This window comes from Carassius auratus, chromosome 11 (genome assembly GCF_003368295.1).
Source record: "Carassius auratus strain Wakin chromosome 11, ASM336829v1, whole genome shotgun sequence".
Classification (NCBI taxonomy): domain Eukaryota; kingdom Metazoa; phylum Chordata; class Actinopteri; order Cypriniformes; family Cyprinidae; genus Carassius; species Carassius auratus.
Genome location: NC_039253.1, coordinates 18,139,611 through 18,162,462, shown reverse-complemented (window position 1 = coordinate 18,162,462; position 22,852 = coordinate 18,139,611). Strand labels below are relative to the sequence as shown.

At 35.8% G+C, this 22,852-nt stretch overlaps 3 protein-coding genes across 3 annotated transcripts; all 3 read left to right on the top strand.

Annotated features, from left to right (window-relative positions):
• Positions 1 to 362: 362 nt before the first annotated feature.
• LOC113111265 (uncharacterized) lies at positions 363 to 9,315 on the top strand. Its single transcript, XM_026275871.1, has 8 exons — positions 363 to 436; positions 979 to 1,095; positions 2,369 to 4,062; positions 4,291 to 4,312; positions 4,695 to 4,731; positions 5,286 to 5,334; positions 5,459 to 5,513; positions 7,230 to 9,315. Exons 2-8 carry the CDS (start codon positions 996 to 998, stop codon positions 8,759 to 8,761), a joined length of 3,489 nt encoding a protein of 1,162 aa, XP_026131656.1. The 5' UTR covers positions 363 to 436; positions 979 to 995; the 3' UTR covers positions 8,762 to 9,315.
• Positions 9,316 to 10,313: 998 nt separating this feature from the next.
• On the top strand, positions 10,314 to 12,617 carry LOC113111300 (60S ribosomal protein L37a). The gene is made up of 4 exons (XM_026275924.1): positions 10,314 to 10,434; positions 11,541 to 11,669; positions 12,300 to 12,382; positions 12,463 to 12,617. Exons 1-4 carry the CDS (start codon positions 10,432 to 10,434, stop codon positions 12,524 to 12,526), a joined length of 279 nt encoding a protein of 92 aa, XP_026131709.1. The 5' UTR covers positions 10,314 to 10,431; the 3' UTR covers positions 12,527 to 12,617.
• A 1,346-nt stretch (positions 12,618 to 13,963) lies between these two features.
• LOC113111286 (eukaryotic initiation factor 4A-III) lies at positions 13,964 to 20,321 on the top strand. Its single transcript, XM_026275908.1, has 12 exons — positions 13,964 to 14,222; positions 14,746 to 14,818; positions 14,909 to 14,975; positions 15,927 to 15,989; positions 16,077 to 16,209; positions 16,284 to 16,364; positions 16,452 to 16,593; positions 16,692 to 16,830; positions 16,955 to 17,070; positions 17,341 to 17,448; positions 19,293 to 19,420; positions 20,128 to 20,321. Exons 1-12 carry the CDS (start codon positions 14,069 to 14,071, stop codon positions 20,142 to 20,144), a joined length of 1,221 nt encoding a protein of 406 aa, XP_026131693.1. The 5' UTR covers positions 13,964 to 14,068; the 3' UTR covers positions 20,145 to 20,321.
• The last annotated feature ends 2,531 nt before the right edge of the window (positions 20,322 to 22,852 follow it).

Sequence of the window (22,852 nt, the reverse complement as noted above, 5' to 3'; positions counted from 1 at the left end):
TTATTTCTGTGATTAAAATGTTTTTAGATACAATGTTCTAATGTTGCAAATATAATTTTTTGCACAATTTTTTTAGTGTTATTCGCTTATTGTTTTTCTGTGTGCCTGTAATCAATCAAGTAAAACAATTTACAGATGATTTATCATACTACACAAACTGCATTGTTTTTGGCACTGTGGCAATGCTTCAGTGATTAACATTTATACTTCATTACCTATTCAGAATAATCTATTAAACAAGTAGCGATTTGAGAAGCGTGCACTGACGGTTTCACTTCCATTCGTTTGCGCGTTATTTCAAGGACACGCCCACAGCAAGGGAACTAATTAATATTCATGTAGCTCCACCCACTGAAACAGTTTTTCGCGGAAGCCGAACACAACACAGCGCTCATACTTACAGAGAAGAGACTCTGTTGTCAGTTTCCTTTCACAGGTAAATAATATGAACATTTGTGGAAACTGTATGAATTTGGTAACATCTGTTTAATTGTGTATAGTTTCCGTTTGGGATGTTACGTGATAATCCCACACTTTATTCACTTAATGTGCTGTGATTGTTGTATTCTGGTAAGTTGCCTATTTGAGTAAATCTGGGGTAATCTTTATTCGTTTACATGTTTACTGATCACGTGATCAGCTCGTGCAGTAAAGCTGGGGAACGTTTTGCTACGGTTTCCGGTTTGAATGATACTTTGGTGGGTGTGTCAAAAATGCCAGCCCAGAAACATGTGGTGGTAACAGTAAAGTGTCCACACTAACCTGAGTTTACAGTTTCCTTCTTACAGTAATACTCAACATGACACGTTTATAGCAGTTTATATTGTTAAACAAAGACAGAACCAAAAGATTTGGCTTCATTTCATATTGAAGTGGAATTACTGTACTGTACAATTTCTCAGCAAATGCAATCTCCTCCACATGTGTCAGGACGGTGGAACCTCCCAATGCCAAGACTTGTTTAAACTCTTTTTGCAGCTGTTTTCTGTGTTAGTATGGCTACAGTAGGAGTGGATGTGATTGAGACCGCAGCTCTAGGGAGATGCTTCCAGCTTGGGATGCTGTACGACTGCAGGAAAGATGCTCTCATACCAGGTACCACACCGTAATGCAAACTTTCATCTCACCCCGATTAGCTGAAGACTCCCTACATGTGAAAATTGTATTAATATCAGACAGAATTAATTTGTTTGGGAAAAATACAACTCTGATTTAAAGGGATACTCCACCCCAAAAGGAAAATTTCCATGTCATTCTGAACCCGTAAAAGCTTAGTTCATCCTTGGAACACAATGTAAGATATTTTAGATGAAAACCGAAGATGGAGCTTTCTGACTGCCCCTTACACTCTCAAAGTCCATAAAAGATATGAAAGTCAATACTCCATCTGCCATCAACCATAACGTTATGATCTGTTCATTGCTTTATAATGCATCTGATGCATTGTCTCACGATGCATAATTTCATACATATTTGCATCGGTAGAACCAATGTATTTACATACCTCAGTGTCTTTACTGCTACTAGTTTGTCGCATTGCTACTCATTTATATCTGTGAGCACAGAAGCAGTCATGAGTAGCACAGGTATATTTGTAGAAATAGACAACAATACATTGTATGGGTCAAAATTATACATTTCTCTTTTATGCCAAAAATCATTAGGATATTAAGTAAAGATCATGTTGCATGAAGATATTTAATAAACTTCCTACTGTAAATATATCAAAACTTAATTCTTGATTAGTAATATGCATTGCTAAGAACTTAATTTTAATAACTTTAAAGATGATTTTCTCAATATTTAGATTTTTTTGCTCCCTCAGATTCCAGATTTTCTAATAGTTGTATCTCAGACAAATATTGTCCTCCGAACAAACAAGACATCAATGAGAGATGATTTATTCAGCTTTCAGATGATTCATACATCTCAATAAAAAAATTTAAAAAAGACACTTATGACTTGTTTTGTGCTCCAGGGTCATATATATGAAAACTTTGCACTAGTGGTCAACCGATATGTGTTTTTTGACTGCCGATATCTTGGAAAGCAGAGGGACGATAGACCAAGAGAGAAAGTGTGAACACTGTTTGCTCTCAGTGCCGTCAAAATAAAAGTCCTGCCTCGAACACATCAGCCAAGCAGAAAAACTTACCATCCAATGCCAATATTTGACAAATATCGGCCGATTTATCGGTCTTGGCGATAAATCGGTTGACCATTACTTTGCACTATTTGTGACCACATCACACCATCAACACTCTCTGATGCTCATTTCACTGGAGGAATCTGATTGCTTCATCACTAAATCACTCTATGCCTGAATAGACCTAACGTATTTGCAATTCTTTCCCTTTTTGGTTTGCAGGAATAACACTGTGGGATCCAGAAAAGCTCCAACAGAGCATACGAACCCGTCCCCAAATAAACACAGATTTCCAAGTCACCGCTTCCGACTCCATTGAGGACAAATCCAGCTTAATGAACATCAACGGTTCTCTGAAACTGAGTCTTTTAGGTGGACTGGTCAATGTGACAGGAGCGGCCAGATACCTCAACGACATCAAGAAGTCTTTCAGACAGCGGAGACTGACTCTACATCTTCACTCAACCTGCAGGTTTGAAGAACTGACCATGAACTACTTCGCACCTGAAAATATCATTAATAAGGATGTGTTTGATAATGACACAGCGACACACGTGGTGACCGCAGTGCTGTACGGAGCGGACGCCTGCTTCCTGTTTGACAGAGAAGTTTCAGCAGACGAGAACAAAAATACAGTAGAAGGAGAAGCAAAACTGGTTCTTGAGAAACTCCGATTAATTTCAGGAGATGTAGACGCCAGTCTGAAGATGGATGAAGCTCAGAAGCATGCAGTCGGGAAATACACATGCACGTTTTACGGAGACTTCCAGTTACAGTCAAACCCGACCTCGTTTGAAGATGCTCTGAAGGTTTTCACCGATCTTCCAAAACATCTTGGAGAAAAGAAAGAGCTGGCGGTGCCTCTGAGAGTTTGGCTTTATCCTCTGGACAAACTTCACTCGAGAGCTTCAAAACTTCAGAGGGACGTCGGCATGGATCTAATCATAGCCATAGAATCAGTGTTCGAGAGTCTAAACACTGCTGGGATGAGATGCAGTGACCTTCTGAAAGACTCACCTGCTCTGACCTTCCCTGCATTTCACGATAAAATTCAGCAAATGAAGCAAAACTGCTTTAAGTACAAACTGAAGCTCATGAAGAGACTCGGCTCTCTGCTGCCAAACATCCGAGGATACCTACTGAAGGAAACGACTCTGGATGAGCTTCTACAAGAACACGAGGATTCTCCTTTCAGAAGATCTGACCTTGCAGAATGGCTGAAAGAGAGAGAGAGAGAGTCTGACGTCATTAAATCAGTCCTCCGACAGCTGGAGGATGCCGGAGCACAAGCAGAAGTCGACGTAGATCTGATATTAATGGATCTGGAAGTTGACAATCTCGTGTGTTTCACGTTCACATCACTGGACTGGACTGATGTGCTGCTGCTTCAGCAAAACGCCTGGTTGAGTCCTTCAGCGCAGGGAAGAAACAACGAGGACCGCCCTGATGCTAAGCAGAAGTCTTGGCTGAATCCTGAGATCCTGAAGACCATGAGGAACAACTTGAAGACGTTTAAGAACTTGATCGATTCAGAGGACCGTAAACCAGCCAGGTTCATCGTGTCCTGGAGAGAAATGGAGAATAATCCAGGTTCCTGCGTTCTGCTGTATGAAAGTGAATGTGATGAAGCGGTTTGCTTTATTCCTCCGTCACAGCCAGTCAGTCCAGTCACAGAAGAGGTCACAGAAGAAGGTGTAGTTGTGAAGGTTCCTCCACCGTGTCCTGCTACAGAGGAGCTCAGATTAATGTATAAACCGAAGCATGACTCATTCTGGACCTCTAAACCAGTGATGAAGGATCAACACACAGTTACTCTGACTGATCTGAGCGCAGGAACTGAATATGAGATCAAATATGCAGCGGTGGGGAAACTGTACTACACCATATACAGTGACGTCTCTGAAGTTACCACAGAGGTATGTACAGTAAGATGATCCTTTGAGAAAGTATACAGGTGCATCTCGTTTATTTCAGTAATTCGACTCAAACTGTGAAACTTGTGTATCAAATTCAATGCACACAGACTGAAGCAGTTTAAGTCTTTGGTTCTTTTAATTGTGACGACATTTGAAATTATTGAGAAGCACCTGGACCTTTTCTTGGTTATTTGCAACATGTTAATTTGTATCAAATGCTTCTTTTAGGGAAGCAACGTTACGGTTAATGGTGAGTAATTTATCTTTCCTACCTATAAGTTGTTGCTAAACGTGGATCATTTGAGCATGGAAACAATGCAACTTAAAGTTGTAACATAGTGAAGTGCATGATAAAAAAGTTTCAATTTAGAGAAGAAACACTAGCATTTACAAGAATAGATATTCTCGAACTATAACTTGTGTCGAGCTTATACGTGCTGGAATGAAGACAGAAGACGAAGAAGATAATCTTATCCACACACATAGGGTAACCACATGCAATAATTCGAACTGAAATCGGGCAGAGAATGAAGGTGAACACAATCAAGGTGATTAACTAATCATGTAAACAGGAAACAACATTAAAAAAAACCTGTGTGTTGTTTTTGTCTTCTTATGGCCATTTGAAACAGAGGAATCTTCTACAGGACGAGGTGAAGTGACCAGAAGGTGAGAGAGTTTCTATTATATTTTACAGTTATGTGCATATGTGTCCCAGTCTGAAGTCTCTGGGGTATATTTGTAGCAATAGACAACACATTGTATGGGTCACAATTATACATTTCTCTTTTATGCCAAAAATCATTAGGATATTAAGTAAAGATCATGTTCCATGAAGATATTTAGTAAATTTCCTATCGTAAATATATCAAAACTTCATTTTTGATTAGTAATATGCATTTCTAAGAGCTTCATCTGAACAACTTTAAAGATGATTTTCTCAATATTTAGATTTTTTTGCTCCCTCAGATTCCAGATTTTCAAATAGTTGCATCTCAGAAAATATTGTCCTCCGAACAAACCACACATCAATGGAGAGATCATTTATTCATATACCAAAAAAGATAAAAATTTGTGACTATTGTAAAACATTTAAAAATGGATTTTTTTAAAAAAAGTGTGTCTATTGATGAGAAGTTCATTGGTTACTAAAATAAATCCAGAATCTGGTTTAAATTGAGGGAAATTATTCAAATGTAAGTATTTTTCTATCTTCTCTGTAGTAGTCAGAATTTGAAAGTACTGAAGAATCCTGCTGTTCCCATGATCAAGGTATTGTTATTGTTCATCAAAGTCATGGTTTGCACTGTTTTAGCGACCGTAGATTAAATTCTACTCTTAAAATAAGATATTTAAGAATGTCATTTAGTCTCATAGTTTGTCTTTTTTATTGTAGAAGCTCAAGACATCCGTGATCGACCCACAGAGCAGCGCACAGAGCCAATCGTCAGGTAACCAATAATGACAGGTCATTTAAATCATTAGAGATCGAGGCTGTGCTACAAGCCTAAATGAATCATTACATCACTATTTCATGACACTCAATGCTCCAGTCATCAATTTTGAACACATACTCAGTTTTCTAGAAACTAGGGGACATAAAACCCTGTGGCCTCATATGAGGACATTATATTTTAGTGAATTTCTCTGAGACTGTACATGCCACAGTTTTATGTCAGGATGTCATGTACCGAGCACATTTAGGGCTTTTCAGAGACACTAAATGTCTGAAATTAATTTTGTAACACTTATGGAAATATGATAATATTTTGTAATTATTTAAATCCTAATTTGTAAATTGTGTGTCATAAATCAACATCTCAGGAAAATGATAATGTAGAAAAAATTTATTTTATTTTACATTATTTTTAATGCTCTAAACTACAACAGCGTTTAGGTGCCACGTAAAAAAAAAGAATATTAGGATTTTAATCTCGTAATCTTAGATTTATTTTAATCTCGTTTAGTTTCTTGTAGTATTACGACTTTATTCTCGTAGTATCTCGACTTTATTCTCGTAGTATTATGACTTTACTTTCGTAATATTTCGACTTTATTCTCGTAGTATTATGACTTTACTTTCGTAATATTTCGACTTTATTCTCGTAGTATTATGACTTTATTCTCGTAGTATTATGACTTTATTCTCGTAGTATCTCGACTTTATTCTCGTAATATCTTGACTTTATTCTCATAGTATTACGACTTTACTTTCGTAATATATTTCGACTTTATTCTCGTAGTATTATGACTTTATTCTCGTAGTATTACGACTTTATTCTCGTAGTATCACGACTTTACTCTCGTAATATTTCAACTTTATTCTCGTAGTATTATGACTTTATTCTCGTAGTATTACGACTTTATTCTCATAGTATTTCGACTTTATTCTCATAGTATTACGACTTTACTCTGGTAATATTTCGACTGTACTTCCGTAGTATTACGACTTTACTCTCGTAGTATTTCATTACTCTCGTAATATTTCGACTTTTCTCTCATAGTAGTACTACTTTACTCTCGTAATATTTCGACTTTACTCTAGTAATATTTCAACTTTATTCTCGTAATATTTCGACTTTATTCTCGTAATATTTCGACTTTACTCTCGTAATATTTCGACTTTATTCTTGTAGTATTACGACTTTATTCTCGTAATATTTTGACTTTATTCTTGTAGTATTACGACTTTACTCTCGTAATATTTCGACTTTACTCTCATAGTATTACGACTTTACTCTCGTAATATTTCGACTTTATTCTCGTAATATTTCGACTTTACTCTCGTAATATTTCGACTTTATTCTTGTAGTATTACGACTTTATTCTCATAATATTTTGACTATTTTTTTAAACATTTTGACTTTATTCTCGTAGTATTACGACTTTATTCTTGTAGTATCTCAACTTTATTCTCGTACTATTACGACTTTATTCTCGTAATATTTTGACTTTATTCTCGTAGTATCAGGACTTTATTCTCGTAATATTTTGACTTTATTCTCGTAGTATCGGGACTTTATTCTAAAAACATTTAAACTTTTTTCTCATATTACGACTTTATTCTCGAAATATTTTGACTTAAATCTTGTAATATTTTGACTTTATTCCTTCTCATAATATTTAAACATGATGTGATAGTTGTTTTACTGTGTTTGTGTCTTTAGTGTCCTCATCACAGATGTTTAAACTGAGACTGAAGGAGGAGTTTCAGTATCTGGATGAAAATCCTGGAGAAAGACGAATCTTGAGTGATGTCTTTATTGAACAACACATCACAGAAGACCCTGATTCTCACATCAGCGATGACCGACACATCATGCGCAACGATGTGTTTAAAGGCCAGCACATCAGGAGCGTTTTGCTGAAGGGCGATCCTGGCACAGGAAAAACTGTGACTGTCCAGAAGTTCATCCTGGACTGGGCTGAAGAGAAATCAAACACTGATATCGATTATATATTCCCCATATCTTTTCAGAAGCTTAACATCATTAGAGAAACGGTGAAGAAGTGTAGCTTCATGGAGATTCTGCAGCGGTGCTTCGAAAACACCGAACATCTGAAGCTCAGTGACTCTGAGAGGATCATGCTGATATTCGATGGACTCGATGAGTTTAAACTTCCTCTAGATTTCACAAACACTAAGAAAATCACTGATAAACATGAGCCGGACTCAGTCTCTGGTTTACTGGTAAACCTCATCATGGGAAATCTGCTTCCAAACGCTCAGATCTGGATCACCAGCAGACCAGCAGCAGCCAATCAGATCCCCGATCGATTTATTGATCGCGTGACAGAGATCCAAGGCTTTGATGATCAACAGAAAGAGGAGTTTTTCAGAAAGCGCATCAGTGATCAGAGAATGAGTGATAAAGTCATCAATCACATCCAGAAATCACCTCGCATCAGAAGCATGTGTTATTTACCGGATTACTGCAGAATCATCGCAGCGATCCCGGAGAAGATGTTCAGTGATTTCCCCAAGACTCTCACTCAGATGTACAGCAGACTCCTGTTAGCTCAGACTGAACTGATTCCAGAGAGAAGAGACGCCGTCGTAGCTCTGGGGAGGATAGCGTTTCATCTGCTGCTGAACGCAAACGCTCTCTTCTGTTGTGAACACTTGAAGAAATGTGGTTTTAGAGATGAAGGTGCTCTGATACGCTCAGCGATCATAAAGAAGATTGAAGACCAAAGCAAGCGTGTGTTGCTCTGTTTTGTGGATCGCAGAACACAAGAGTTTCTGGCAGCTTTATACGCAACTGAAGTCATTAATGGGAACAATGATCTCCAGCTCAAAGATCTGTCCAGTGTAGGACTTAACCATGGAGAGTCGTGCTTCACACATAGCAATTACTGTGACTATTTCTCAGAAGTGATGAGAAAAGCTTTAGAAAGACAGATGGATCTTTTTTTCTTCTTTTGTCTGGGTTTGACGCTGGACTCCAGTCAAAAAGATTTAAAAGTCCTCCTGAAACAGGGAGAAAGCAGTTCTTCATCCAGTAAAGAGGCAGTTCAAAAGATTAAAAAAATGATCATGGGGTCTTCTCCAGAAAACACAGACAGATTAATTCTCCTGTTTGACGCTTTGAAAGAGCTGGATGAACGGTATTTAATCCAGGAAATAAAAACACAGCTGAAATCTGGACTCAAACCCTCTCCTGCTCAGATTTCAGCTCTGGTGAATTTAGATGAGTGATTTTAATTCATATTGATCAGAGGATCCGAGGGCTACGACGAAGGGGAATCAAGGATTGAGTGATTCATACAGCATTTATTTGAAGCCCAGATCATTTAACCGTGATTTTATAAATAATAACTTGTTGTTCAGTGAGCACATTTTTTCTCCCTCTACAGGATGAAGTAGTCCTTATAAACACGATTCCAACACTGTGTAACTTTTTCTGTGTTCATAATTCATCTACCAAAAACTGCTCAGTTCTGTTTATTAACCGCTTGAGCGCCAAATATATTCTAGTGTTGCTTTTAGATCACATGTTGAGAGTGAGACTGTCATTAAATCAATCAGCTGAGATTATATATGCAAAACTCAGTGTGATTAGATTAATAACCCGCTTGTGAACTTTTACAGATTTTAGATTTTTGCTTTAAAATGTGACCTGAACTTGTTTGTTAAATATTCAGTTCAATTCAATTCAAGTTTATTTGTATAGCGCTTTTTACTAAACAAATCGTTACAAAGCAACTTTACAGAAAATTATGTTTCTACAATATTTAGTAATAGCTAGTAGTTTGTGCACATTTGACAGGATTTTAGAAAAAATAAAAATAATAATAATAATAATACAAGACGTAGTCAGCTAGACGATGAACTATCAATATTATTAATTAAGTTATTATATGATTCAGTCACACATTTAGCAATATTTGTTAGTTCTGTTTGTTGATTCAGGGTTAGCATCATCTAAGGTCCTCTGAGGGTCAGCATCATCTCTTCTCAGGTGTTCTGGATCCAGACTGGAGCTTGTGTTAAATATCTAAGTGTACTTTTTTATTTTGTGTGCATCAAGATAAACTTAAAAAGATTACAAAATATGTCAATGTTATTTTGATATACTGAATAAAAGCATATGTTTAACAAATGCAGCATTGTGATGGAACGGAGCTCAAAGGTTTGAATGTTTGTCTCAATTTTACACATTTGGACGTCTTTTAAAACCATAATAAAAGCTGATATAATTAATAAATTAGTATTCTTTTACTATAATGTAAAATATAGTAGAAAATCTCAAATGAAAATAGTATAGAAACCTGTAATTCTATAATATATGAATCTATAATTAATAATCGAGGTGTAACACCAGCAATTATTTATGCATACAATTTTTTTAAATAATATTATTAGTAACCAGTATTTTTTTTGACTGAAACAGCATAAATTTAGAGCCAACATGCATACAATTACAAGTGATTTATTTGAAGATTATAAACACAATAATGCTACGTGTGTGTGTGTGTGTATGAAAATTTATTTTTTAATTAATACATTAATTCTATATTTTTTATAATAAATAATATTCTTATAACATATTTCAAATACAAATCATACTTGTAATATAACAATATATAATATAAACAATATTATATATGCACGATTACGTAAAATTATTAATTTGAAACAATTCTAGTACTGAAGCAGCAAACATTAATAAATATATATTAAGTGTGTGTTTAATATATAAATTATTATTGTATTTATTATTATTATTACAAGCTATAAGAGTGTTCTGTGCTCTGATGTTTGTGGAGTTGGTCCTCCGGTATCCCATGATGCGTCAGTGTCCGCGCTGGTAAATCGCGCATGCGCAGTAGCTCAGTCTCTTTTGGCTCCGCAGCTCTTCTGTCAAAATGGTGAGTGTTTGTTCCCTGAGAGCTGAATCTTCAAACATCTTGTTCATCTCGCTCAAATAGCGCTCTTTTCTCGTCTGTCGATGTTCGGATGAGTGAATAAAGCTCCATCGATGCTGAATGTGTTCACACAGGCGATCAGAACGACTTTAAACGGCTTTATTATGATCGCTGTCGGGAGTCTAGTGATTGGATGGAAAAACTGAGTTTTATCTCGATATTGGTGTTTAAACCTCGTCCTTTAATCTGTTCCGAGCTGTGTTCGTCTTAAAGATAAATTATTAACTTTAGTGTCATGTAAACTGACTGACGGGATAATTCACAGTGTTCTTCAGTAATGTTGTGTATTGATTAGCAGCAGCTGCACACAGTTTATAAAGTCGTTAAAAAAAATTTAGGCACACTTTTAGTTTGAGTAATTTTTAACAACTGAGTTTTACTCAAACTTATAGGGATTTAAAATATTCTCATGCAGAATATGGCATTAATATTTAAATTAAGTATTAATAAATAACAGACAGTGTGCTGGCAGTATGCATGATAATGAGCTAATAATGTTTCAGAATTTAATATTGTCAACATCAGATCTGTGGAAGTTTTTGGAAGAGGATTCTGTAGCATTGACAATCTCAGTTTTGGCTTTATCCCACCTCCTATTTCAGTTTTCAGAGTTATGAGATCTAAACAATTGAAATACAATTAAGGGGAAAAAGAGTGTCAAAATTATGAGAAAAGTTTGAACTACTGGAGAAACTTAACTGAGAGGAAACAAGTTTTGCTTTTATTTTATTGTTTTGCAATTGTGAATTTTTAACTTCAGTTGTTTTTGTCACAGAATAAAAAAAAAGTATTGCAGCTTTATCTCACAATTTGGACACCATCTCAATTAAATCAAAATTCCATTATTAGTATGGAAGCTTATTTCTTTAATTGAATTAAAGTAATTATGACAGTCTCAAAACTCGGACTCTTTTCCTTGTGATTTATATATTAAGCAGTCGTTCGTCAGAAATGGTGTTTGCTAATTCTGGAACTTCAATGAAACCGCTCATTATTTTATTTTGAAAAGCTTGACATTTATTGAAATGTGAATGGTTTTTCCCGCTCAGGCCAAGCGCACCAAGAAGGTGGGGATTGTGGGTAAATATGGCACACGTTACGGAGCGTCGCTGAGGAAGATGGTGAAGAAGATCGAGATCAGCCAGCACGCCAAATACACCTGCTCCTTCTGCGGCAAGGTGAGACACACCAAAATACAGTCAAAATTCAGAAATATTTTTACCATTTAAAACAGCTGTTTTCTGTGTGAATCTGTGTTAAAGTGTAATGTATTTCTGTGATGCTCCGCTGTATTTCAGCATCATTCCTCCAGTCTTCAGTGTCACATGATCTTCAGAAATCAGAATAATATGATGATTTACTGCTCAAGAAACATTTCTGATTATCAATGTTGAACACAGCTGGGCACATTTGTCAATTTTTCAAATTAAAAGCTTGGACTCGGTATATAGAAATTAATACTTTTATTTAGCAAGGTTTCTTTAAAATTGATTAAAAGTGAAGATTTTCATAATGCTAATTCATGTTTTTTTGAGCAAATCAGCTCATTAGAATGATTCCTGAAGGATCGTGTGACTGGAATAATGATGCTAAAAATTCAGCTATGGAATCGCAGAAATAAATTACATTTTAAAATACATTCACATAGGAAGCAGTTATTTTAAATGCAAAAAAATATTTCATAATTTTACTGTTTTGGATGAAATGAATGCAGGCTTGTTGAGCAGAAGAGATTTCTTTAAGAGCGTTAGAGCTGTTCAGAGATGTTGTGGTGTTTCTGTGAGCTTGAGATGTTTGTCTCTGTCCAGACGAAGATGAAGAGAAGGGCTGTAGGGATCTGGCACTGTGGCTCCTGCATGAAGACCGTGGCTGGAGGCGCATGGACGTACAAGTAAGACCAAACCTAATGATTCATTAACGAGAGCTCAGTCTAATTTATGATCGTCTAATGTGTGCTGTTCTGTCCTGTAGCACCACGTCAGCCGTCACGGTCAAATCTGCCATCAAGCGTCTGAGGGAGCTGAAGGACCAGTAAACCAGACACCGTTTTCTACTGACTTCATCATGTGTTTTTCTTTCTGGGGCTCATTTGAACATCCCATAATAAATCTGAGTCTTGAGCTGGATCTCTGCTTCTGTCTTATTTCATCATAAACCAGTCAAGCTTGAGCTTGCTTTGACTTTAAGATCGAGGTTAAAGTGTTTAAAGTGCTCTATTTTCATGCTCTAATTTAGTACGTAATATACTAGAAGTGATTCTGTAGTACTTAAGTGTATAACTACAGTAAGTGCACTTAACTGCTATTTTTGGATACCATGAATGAGAACTAAAATGTTAATTTTAAATTTGCTTTACTGTTTTAATTTTAGAGTTTTCGTTTTTTTTTGGTTTTCGTCATTTAAGTGACAAAAAAAAAAGGAAAAAATGTCTCAAACTAGCTGAATTTTTTTTTTTTTTTTAATGCATCTATAGTTTTTATTATTTTGGGGCTTTGACTTTAAGCATAAATTATTTACAAATAAATTAAAAATAAATATAGCATAATTTAATTTATTGTTTGATCTAGTTGAACACATATTTTTTATTTTAGTTAAAATTCATTTCAAACAGCACAGATTATTTTCTAGTTTAAGTTTTAGTTCATTATAAGTACATGGATCCAGATGCAGAAAATAAAGATATTAAAAAATTTGATTTTTCGTAATAAGGAAATCAAATTAAAAGATGGATGTACATAATAAAAACCATTGTCACAATAACCAGCCACTCCTGCAAAAAGCCATATTGACGTCATTAATGCACATTATTTATATCTTATTTGATGTGCCAGAATATAATTAAATGCTGAAATTGCTGTCATTTACGCTGGAACCGTTCAGTTGATTCATACTCGTGACATCCATCATTCAATTCAAGTTATTCAGTAACAAAAACCAGATCAAATGAGCCATTCATTTGTGAATCGCGAATCATTCGATTCAGATTCGGTGCGCCTATAATTATTATTTTAATTTTTTTCTGATTTCTTTTTTATTACAGATGTTATTTTATTTTAAAGCTTAGGATTCACAGCACTCTGGATAGTTTCCATGTACTAATCTAAATCGAGATATTTTAAAATATGATACATTTTAAGAAAACAATATTAATAATTAAAATAAAGTTTTTTAATGAACTATTATTATACTCGTAAACTGTACATATATTAAATTAATGGCATATAACTTTGTATACAATATACAAAATAAAATAAAAACATCAATGTCGTCTGAGCACAGAAAAGAAAAATAAGAAGAAGAAAAACACAAGAATAATAGTCTGTACGAATTAGTCATAAATGGAGGTCGTTTTACTTGTCTTCTTATTTACAGAGGATGGTTTTTTTTTCTCTTAAAAAAAAACGGGGAAAAAGTTTCGTTAAAAGAACGTGTAGTGGGCGGGGCCGTTCCGACTGACGTCACTGCGCGTCTCCTGCTTTGTGCGTCACAGCTGCGACGCACGCGGCTCTTCTGTTCGGCCTGCTCGACGCGCATTCGTATTTTAACTCGTAATTTATCATCGAAATCTGTAATAATTATGGACACCGCCGCAGTCCCCGTTAGGAAGAGACTCCTGAAGGAGGAAGACATGACGAAAATCGAGTTTGAGACGAGCGAAGAGGTGGATGTGACGCCGACGTTCGACACGATGGGCCTGAGGGAAGATCTGCTGCGCGGGATCTACGCGTACGGTACAAACACTTAATTAATCACTAATTACATCTGAGATCAATCACATATCCGACCACAGAGCTCGGTATGAGCTTTATAAGGACATTAGAGCTGATCTAAGCGCGTACAACACAACATTGATATAACGTTATAACCCCCCATTGTTTATCAGAAACCGAGGAGATAGTAGCATACAAAACTCATTCAGCAGTCATTGTTTTGTTTTTAAAAGTTATTTTAAAAACAGTATGATATGTGCTTGTTTAGAAATATGTGTGTGCGTGTGTGAGAGCGAGTGTGTTTTTGTGTGAGTGTGTGTGTGTCTGTGTGAGAGAGAGAGAGTGTGTGTGTGAGAAAGATAGAGATCATATTGAAGTTGTTGTCTGTTCTTGCATATTCAATATTATTTCTGTTTTTAGATGTATTGTGGGATGTTTATCTTGAGGCTAATGTCTCGTTATTGGACAGATCCGTTCACTAACACAGTACTATGTAAATACCATGAGTGTTTATTTTAATAATCATGTTGTTTATTGCTCCCAGGTTTTGAGAAACCGTCAGCCATCCAGCAGCGAGCCATCAAACAGATCATCAAGGGGCGAGACGTGATCGCCCAGTGAGTCCCGCTGGAGAACTGCAGTAAATATGAGTGTAATATGTGGTTCTGTGTGTGTAAACGGACTAACACGGCTTGTTTCTGCTCCAGGTCACAGTCTGGAACCGGTAAAACAGCCACGTTCTGTATCTCAGTGCTGCAGTGTTTGGATATTCAGGTACGTCTGTCACTTTTAGAGTGATTTCATTCCAGTGTTATTTTAGTGTCATTAAAATGCTATTGTAATATTTTCCATCTAGTTTTTAACTTAATATTTTCTGTTTTCAGTTTATTTTTAAAGTTTTAGAAATTTTTATTATAATTGAATCTGTCTGTTTGGTTTTTATTAGGTTTTAGTTATCAGAATATCTAAATATTAGAATAATATATTAGAATAAGTAAAAATTGATAGCCTGAATGCACTGTGTGTCGCTTTGGATAAAAGCATCTGCTAAATGCATAAATTTAAATGTAATACTTCAACTTAAACTAATAAATGTTGCCTATATATATTAGTTTTTTAATATATATTTTTATTTTATTTTAGTACTTTAAACATAAATGTAAAATTGTTGCCCTGGAAACTAGCTGATTTTTTTATTTTATGTTACAGTTTTTCTTAAGTTTTAGTTATTTTAGTTCTAAAACTAAAATATAAAGAATGTGGCTTTTGGAACTTTTAAATAGTTTTTATTATGTTTTAGTTATTTTAGTATTTCAGCTTTGAAAAAATAAATAAAAATGTTGCCTCGGAAATTAGCTGATTTTTTTCTTCTGTTGTTTTAATTAACTTTCAGATATTTTAGTCATCAACTCAAACTAAACAAATGTTGTCTTGGAGACTAACTGAAAAAGTGTTGTTTTTTTTTTTGCTCTTATTTTAGATTTGTCTTTAATGTTTAATTAAGTTTTAGATATTTAAGTACTTTAAACAAAGTAAAAATTTGCCTTTGAAACGAGCAGAAAATGTCTTTTATATATATATAAATGTATGTGTGTGTTATACATTTTTTTTCCATTTCAGTAAATTTTTATTTCAAATGTTTTTTTTTTCTTTTCTTTTTTTGAAGGTAACAATAATAATCCTTTTTCCTCCTTCGTCACTTCTCAATTGGGTTTCTGTCTCCAGGTTCGAGAGACTCAAGCGCTGATCCTGGCTCCGACCAGAGAGTTAGCCGGACAGATCCAGAAGGTAAAGCAAAACACTTGCACATTGTGTTTGTTTTTTAACCTCCCGTGTAAAGGAGGGTGACATGATGTGATTTCCTCTGTCCTGCAGGTGCTGCTGGCGCTGGGCGACTACATGAACGTTCAGTGTCACACCTGCATCGGAGGCACAAACGTGGGCGAGGACATCAGGAAGCTGGACTACGGTCAGCACGTGGTGGCTGGGACGCCCGGCCGAGTGTTCGGTGAGTCCGTCTCTTCTGAGCGTTACTCTGAATCCTGAACGGATGATGATGTAATGGCTCTCTTGCTCTGTCAGATATGATCCGCAGGAGGAGTTTGAGGACTCGTGCTATTAAGATGCTGGTGCTGGATGAAGCAGACGAGATGCTCAACAAAGGTGAAGCGTCATCACACACTTGAGTGCGTGAGATCGTGTGTGTGCTCTTGGTTTCTCCTCTCATGTCCCTGTGTTGTGTTTGTGCAGGTTTTAAGGAGCAGATCTATGATGTGTACAGATACCTGCCTCCTGCCACTCAGGTGTGTCTCATCAGCGCCACGCTGCCTCACGAGATCCTGGAGATGACCAACAAGTTCATGACCGACCCCATCCGCATCCTGGTCAAACGGTGAGCGCTGCTATATGTTACTACATGCATCTGCAGCACATCAGTCGGGGACTTTGGATGAACCTGTTGAATTGAAAAGCGTTTCCGTCTGTGTGCAGTGATGAATTGACTCTGGAGGGGATTAAGCAGTTTTTCGTGGCTGTGGAGCGAGAGGAGTGGAAGTTCGACACGCTGTGTGACCTTTACGACACGCTGACCATCACACAAGCCGTCATCTTCTGCAACACCAAACGCAAGGTCAGTCACGCTTCACAATACTACGCTAGCAGCAGTGTATATCTGCATATTAGAATGATTTCTGAAGGTCGCGTGACTGGCAGCGTTTTTAAAACCTAGTTGAATGTCTCCTGGCTGTTTTCAGGTGGACTGGCTGACGGAGAAGATGAGGGAGGCTAACTTCACCGTGTCGTCGATGCACGGAGACATGCCACAGAAAGAGCGAGAGTCCATCATGAAGGAGTTCAGATCTGGAGCCAGGTAAACTCTCACAGAAGGAAAACTCACCTCATCTATTAATGTAGAGCTCTTAAGCTCCGCCCCTCCAGTGCAAATCAGTTGAGAGCCACGCCCACATCTCAACATCCAATCAGCAACCGATACACAGAACCAAGCCCCACCCTACAGTTGTTGTTTTTTAAAAGAAGTCTGTGTAACTCTGATATGTTACAATGCTTCTGGTTTCATCACTGTGTTTTGGAGGCAAATATGTCACTAAGAAGAGTGTGTGATCTTGTTTCTCTGGTGTAGTCGAGTGCTGATCTCCACAGACGTTTGGGCCAGAGGTCTGGATGTGCCTCAGGTGTCTCTCATCATTAACTACGACCTGCCCAACAACAGAGAGCTGTACATCCACAGGTACCTCAACACAAATGAGATTCACAATGTGTGTTATTAACCCTCTAGACTAATACACTGTATAGAAGTTTAGAAATGTTTTTATTAAAAATTTAATTAAAATGTTAAACATTAAAATAACATAAATTAAATTTATAATTTAAATTGTTTTACTTTACTAAAATAATTTTTTTACAAAATTACATGTAAAATATTAAATAAAAATTATTCAAAATTGTATAGACATAAAGTTTTTTTTTTACTTCAATTAAAAGGTTAACTATTAAAATAACATTAACCGAAACATTTCTTTAAATTAAACTTATTTTATTTCAGTTAATTATGGCAACATTTTTCATTTAAATTAATAGAATGTAAAATAAATTAAATTAAAAAAATATTAAAAACTGTATAGACATAAAAAATTCTAAATGAAAGTTAATAAAACCTAAATAAAAAATATCTTAAAATAAAATTTAAAAAGGTGAAAATCATATATGATTATATAATTATGAAATTTTTGTTGTTGTTTTTCACTATTGGTGTATAAGTAATGAATTTTTTATATATATATATATATATATATATATATATATATATATATATATATATATATATATATATATATATATATATATATATATATATATATTAGTGGTGGGCCGTTATCGACGTTAACGCGAGACTCTTATCAGGCGCTAAAAAAAAATATCGCCGTTAATCTATTCTCAGAGTTGGGTTGGGAGCTGGGTCTATACTAAGTGAGCTATGATGACTTTCACCTTGATATTTTATATAACCGACTCGCTGAGGTCAGCCTAAAAAGATGCTCAGGACAGTTGACGGGCCACTGCTGCGCATCGTCACGAAAGCTTATCTTTTTCACATGTTTTTAAGCCGTACCGCTTGTCGATTTAAACATTAAAGCATCCAAACACAAGACGCGGAAAAGCTGAACAGAGTAGCGCGTGCCGTTAGGTGCGCACGAGAGAGAGAAAGAGAGAGAGCCGCGTATCACGGACAGCGACACTGAACCGAGCTCTCTTCTGCGAAGTTCTCCTTGAAGTCCCTCCTGTACCTGCTTATTTTTGCTCTTGTGCCGACAAATACATCCAAAATATGTCAAAATATTTCCACCTTGGAAATTATGCTCTAAAAAACTGTCAGTTATTTCTTAAGTGAAAGTAAACAGCTGAGGAAGAAAACAGGATGTGTATTATATTGGATGCGGTCATCGTCTCTTAAAGTGACCGCGTCTAATTTAGCTACTAGCTGCTGTAATGTTAATCCAAGAAAATGAAAATCACTTACTGCTCTTGACTGAATTTCTTTGTAGTTTTAACAGTCAAATCAAAAATTATTCAGAAACCAGATATATTTTTTGATGTATATAGCAAAACTGTAATAATGTGAGAAATGTTGAAGGTGTCTGAATAAATGTAGGTTTGATTGTAGATTTAATTTTTATATTGAAGACTATCCAGTGCTATTATTTGTTTTCTGTACCTTGACATCTACAAACTTGAAAAAACTAAAACATTGTGTAAATAGCACAAATAAATAAAACTTAACTAACATACAAATTAAACAATTTCACACAGGGCCCACTGGTACCACAGATTAATCTAGATTAAAAAAATTAATCTATGCCCAGCACTCATATATAAACAAAAACTAGATCTTGCCATGGAAATAGCCATAGATGCCAGTATACAAAAACAAATTAAAATGGACTTTATAAAAATGAATTTAAAGTAGTGTATCACTAATACTGAAACAGCCCTTTCAGACAGGTTTGATTGAATATCCCTGAGATCAGATGTAGACGTCTGTCTGAATATGAAGGATGTTGTTTTCCTCGTCAGGATTGGTCGATCGGGTCGTTACGGCAGGAAAGGTGTGGCCATCAACTTTGTGAAGAACGATGACATCCGTATCCTGCGAGATATTGAGCAGTACTACTCCACACAGATCGACGAGATGCCCATGAACGGTGAGAGACGCATCTGTCCACAGCCCGGCTCGTCTTATAACACTCACTTATACTACTGAGACAGATGTGACCCTGCCGCACAAAACCCTGGACCACTGACCTGTACAGAAGAGAGAGAAAGAAAGGATGAGCAAAATAATACACAGATATAAATCAAAAACAGACCAAGAGTTATAATGAATTAAATGTAAGGTGTAAAAAGATGAGAATTAATCTAGCTGTGCAAATACCTACAGAAGACCATTTAAAGCTAGTATTGTGTTAAATGTTTAGGGTACAATGGGTATTTTGAGAAACATCAGCATGCAATGAAAGTCAGAACCAAAACAGATTTGTTACCAACAGACTCCAAAAAGACCTTTTTTATTTATAATGTTGTGCAAAAGAAAGTGAGTCAATCAGGTTTGAAACAACATGAGGGTGAGTAAATGAAGACCAGTTATTTATATAATGATACTCTGTTGTAGAAACTAAACCCACCAGCAGGTGGCGGTAAATGTCCAAATGAGTCGATTCGTTTGAACTGCTGATTCATTCAGGAATGAAGTAAACAGTTCACTTATGAATCATTGATTCACTCGATTCATTTGAAACACAGATTGATTCAGAAACAGAACATGGGTCATTTGTTCAACTTGTATTATAATATAAAGCCGTTTGATTTCGTGAGACAGTGTTTTATTGACTCTCAAACTCTTGTTTTCCAGTGGCTGACCTGATCTGATCCCAGTGCTGAAAACATCAAGAACAGTTTTACTTTCATCCGGATTTTTATTCTTCATTTCTTGTGATTCTTCTTTTATTTACCCTCTCTTGACGTAGTGCGAGCGCTCGGATGTTGTGATGTTGTGTTCTGAGCGGCGCTTCATTGACTTTTGTAAATAAAGAATCTTTGTCTCCATCTCTGATCTAATCTCTTTATTTATTTGAGTGATTATTTTGTTCTAATTAAGTTTCTGATTGAGTTGCAGCATTAGTGAGTAATTCTACTGGTGTTTGCTGTCGATGTGCCTTTAAGAAAGACTCATTTGTGCATTCTATAAAAGCAGCGTTATTAGTCTAAAAACAGTTTAGTAACTTTAATAACCGGTCTGTTCGTGCATTGGTTTATTCAGTGGCAGGAACTCTTTCTAGTCTCAAGGTGAATGTTTCAGATGAACTCGTTGACCCGGTCGCTTCACAAATACGAGTCTGAATCCATCCGCGGACTTTCATTTGTGTTAATGGAGCCTTTTATGGCTCGTGTGTGCTTGTGTGGATGTCCAGCACGGCTCTCAATCCTCTTAGCAGGTTATTTCCAGCTGATGGCAATCACATCCATTGAGTGATACAGACGGTGTTAGATTGAGCTCAACATGCAGTCAGACCCCAGCGAACTCATTTCTACAACAGAATATCAGTGTCCCTGCAGCACAGAAGCAGTCATCAGGAGCACAGACGTATATTTGTAGAAATAGATGACAATACATTGTATGAGTCACAATTATACATTTCTCTTTTATGCCAAAAATCATTAGGATATTAAATAAAGATCATGTTCCATGAAGATATTTAGTAAACTTCCTACTGTAAATATATCAAAACTTAATGTTTGATTAGTAATATGCATTGCTAAGAACTTAATTTGAACATCTTTAAAGATGATTTTCTCAATATTTAGATTTTTTTGCTCCCTCAGATTCCAGATTTTCAAATAGTTGCATCGCAGACAAATATTAAACACTTTTTACAGAACTCCTTGAACTTGGGAAATTTAGTCATTAGCCCATTTTGTGTCGTGCTCTCTGCACCGTCACAGAAGATGTGTTAAATTGGATATTGTATCTTGATATACTCAGAAAAGATAAGTAAAGTCCTTGTTAATTCATGTGCAGCCATGATCTCATTTTATATGTAGTGATGCACAAAGGAACCGAGTTATATTAAACTAGAAATTGCACTGCGTAAGCATGCAAAAAAATCTTGTGCGTATGTGAATAGTTTCTCGAGGGCACAAAAACAGTTTGTGTGTGTGAACAAGTCTATATTTTTTTATTTTATTTTAAGAACTGTGTAGGTTTACACTTCAAGAAACTCAATGGAAAAAAATTAAAACCGTGAGAATTATTATTATTATTATTATTATTTTTTTTATTGAAGCTGAAGCTGGATATTTGTACAATTACACTAAAAGTAATTGCTTTGTATAAAACAGTCTAAACTCTCACTCAGAGACAGAAGACCTGAGGAGAGTGTGTGAAAGGGTTAAACCAAGGTCAGGTCTTTCTTAGCTGGCAGCAGGTTTTTTTAATCTTAATTTGGCCGAAGTCCAATAACATCTATTTACTGAAGACATTGTAAACAAAAGTCAGAGTTGTGAGAGAAAAACTTCTGGGGAAAAATTCTGGTAGTTGTTATTAATAGTTCGGATAAAACCTTTAAATTGTGACATTACATGTAAAAATTTTGAGATTATCCTTTAAAAAAAAATAATTTAAAGAAATTGGGGCAAAGAAAAAAAACGAATGTAAACTCTACAGGAAAAATTGTCAGAACTCTGAACGAGTTTCGCAATTATGATGTGTTTTTGGTGCTTTTCTACCGAATGCTAGACTTTTTCACCACACAAATGACTGTAAAAGCATAAACGCTACAAAATGCGTCATATTTTGTGAAAAAAAGTGTAATGTTCTCCAGCAAAACTCATGAAGAATTACGTGTAATTACTGAGAACACTGTTACAAAAAAGTTTCAAAGTAAAACATCTGGAAGCAATAAAATAATGATAATTTGAGTTAAAAAGTGCTTCTAAAAAATAGCAATGTCACGGACAAAAAATCTTGATCTTTTGATGTTCTTTCTGTGTCTGGTGCACGTTTATCAGTCATATGCATAAATCCACAGCTAGCCATATTTGAATCATGTTTCTAAACTGAATAAATATCATTGTTTTCACAATTAATGCTGATTAAAATGCTGATTAGTATAAATGCATTTTGAAAACAAGATTATTGAAATACAATTAAATAATGCAAATAGTTCATCGGAATTTTTTTTTTTTTTTTGAGTGCAGAAATCTGACCGTTTCTGACAAATATGCATTGCATTATTTATTTTAAGTTTGATTATGCTCAAACTATCCATACTTATATCTCTCAAGCATCAAGAACTAGGGATTTTTTTTAAAACCACTAACATTCAGTATTTAACTGGTTCATGTCAAATCGTGTGCTGTTACTTGATCTAATGCATGTATTGTTGATCAGTAGGTGAACCCATCTGACTGCGTCCCGCAGAGATGATCCCGAAGCCGTCTGTTCTTTGCCAGATCCTCAACTCTTTAACTCACAGATCCTATTAGTCCAGAACAGTCTCCCACTGACCGCCCAAACACACACAAAGCGTCCAAACCTAGTTAATAGTCTGTTCATTTTCACCCTGAGTCACGCAGGT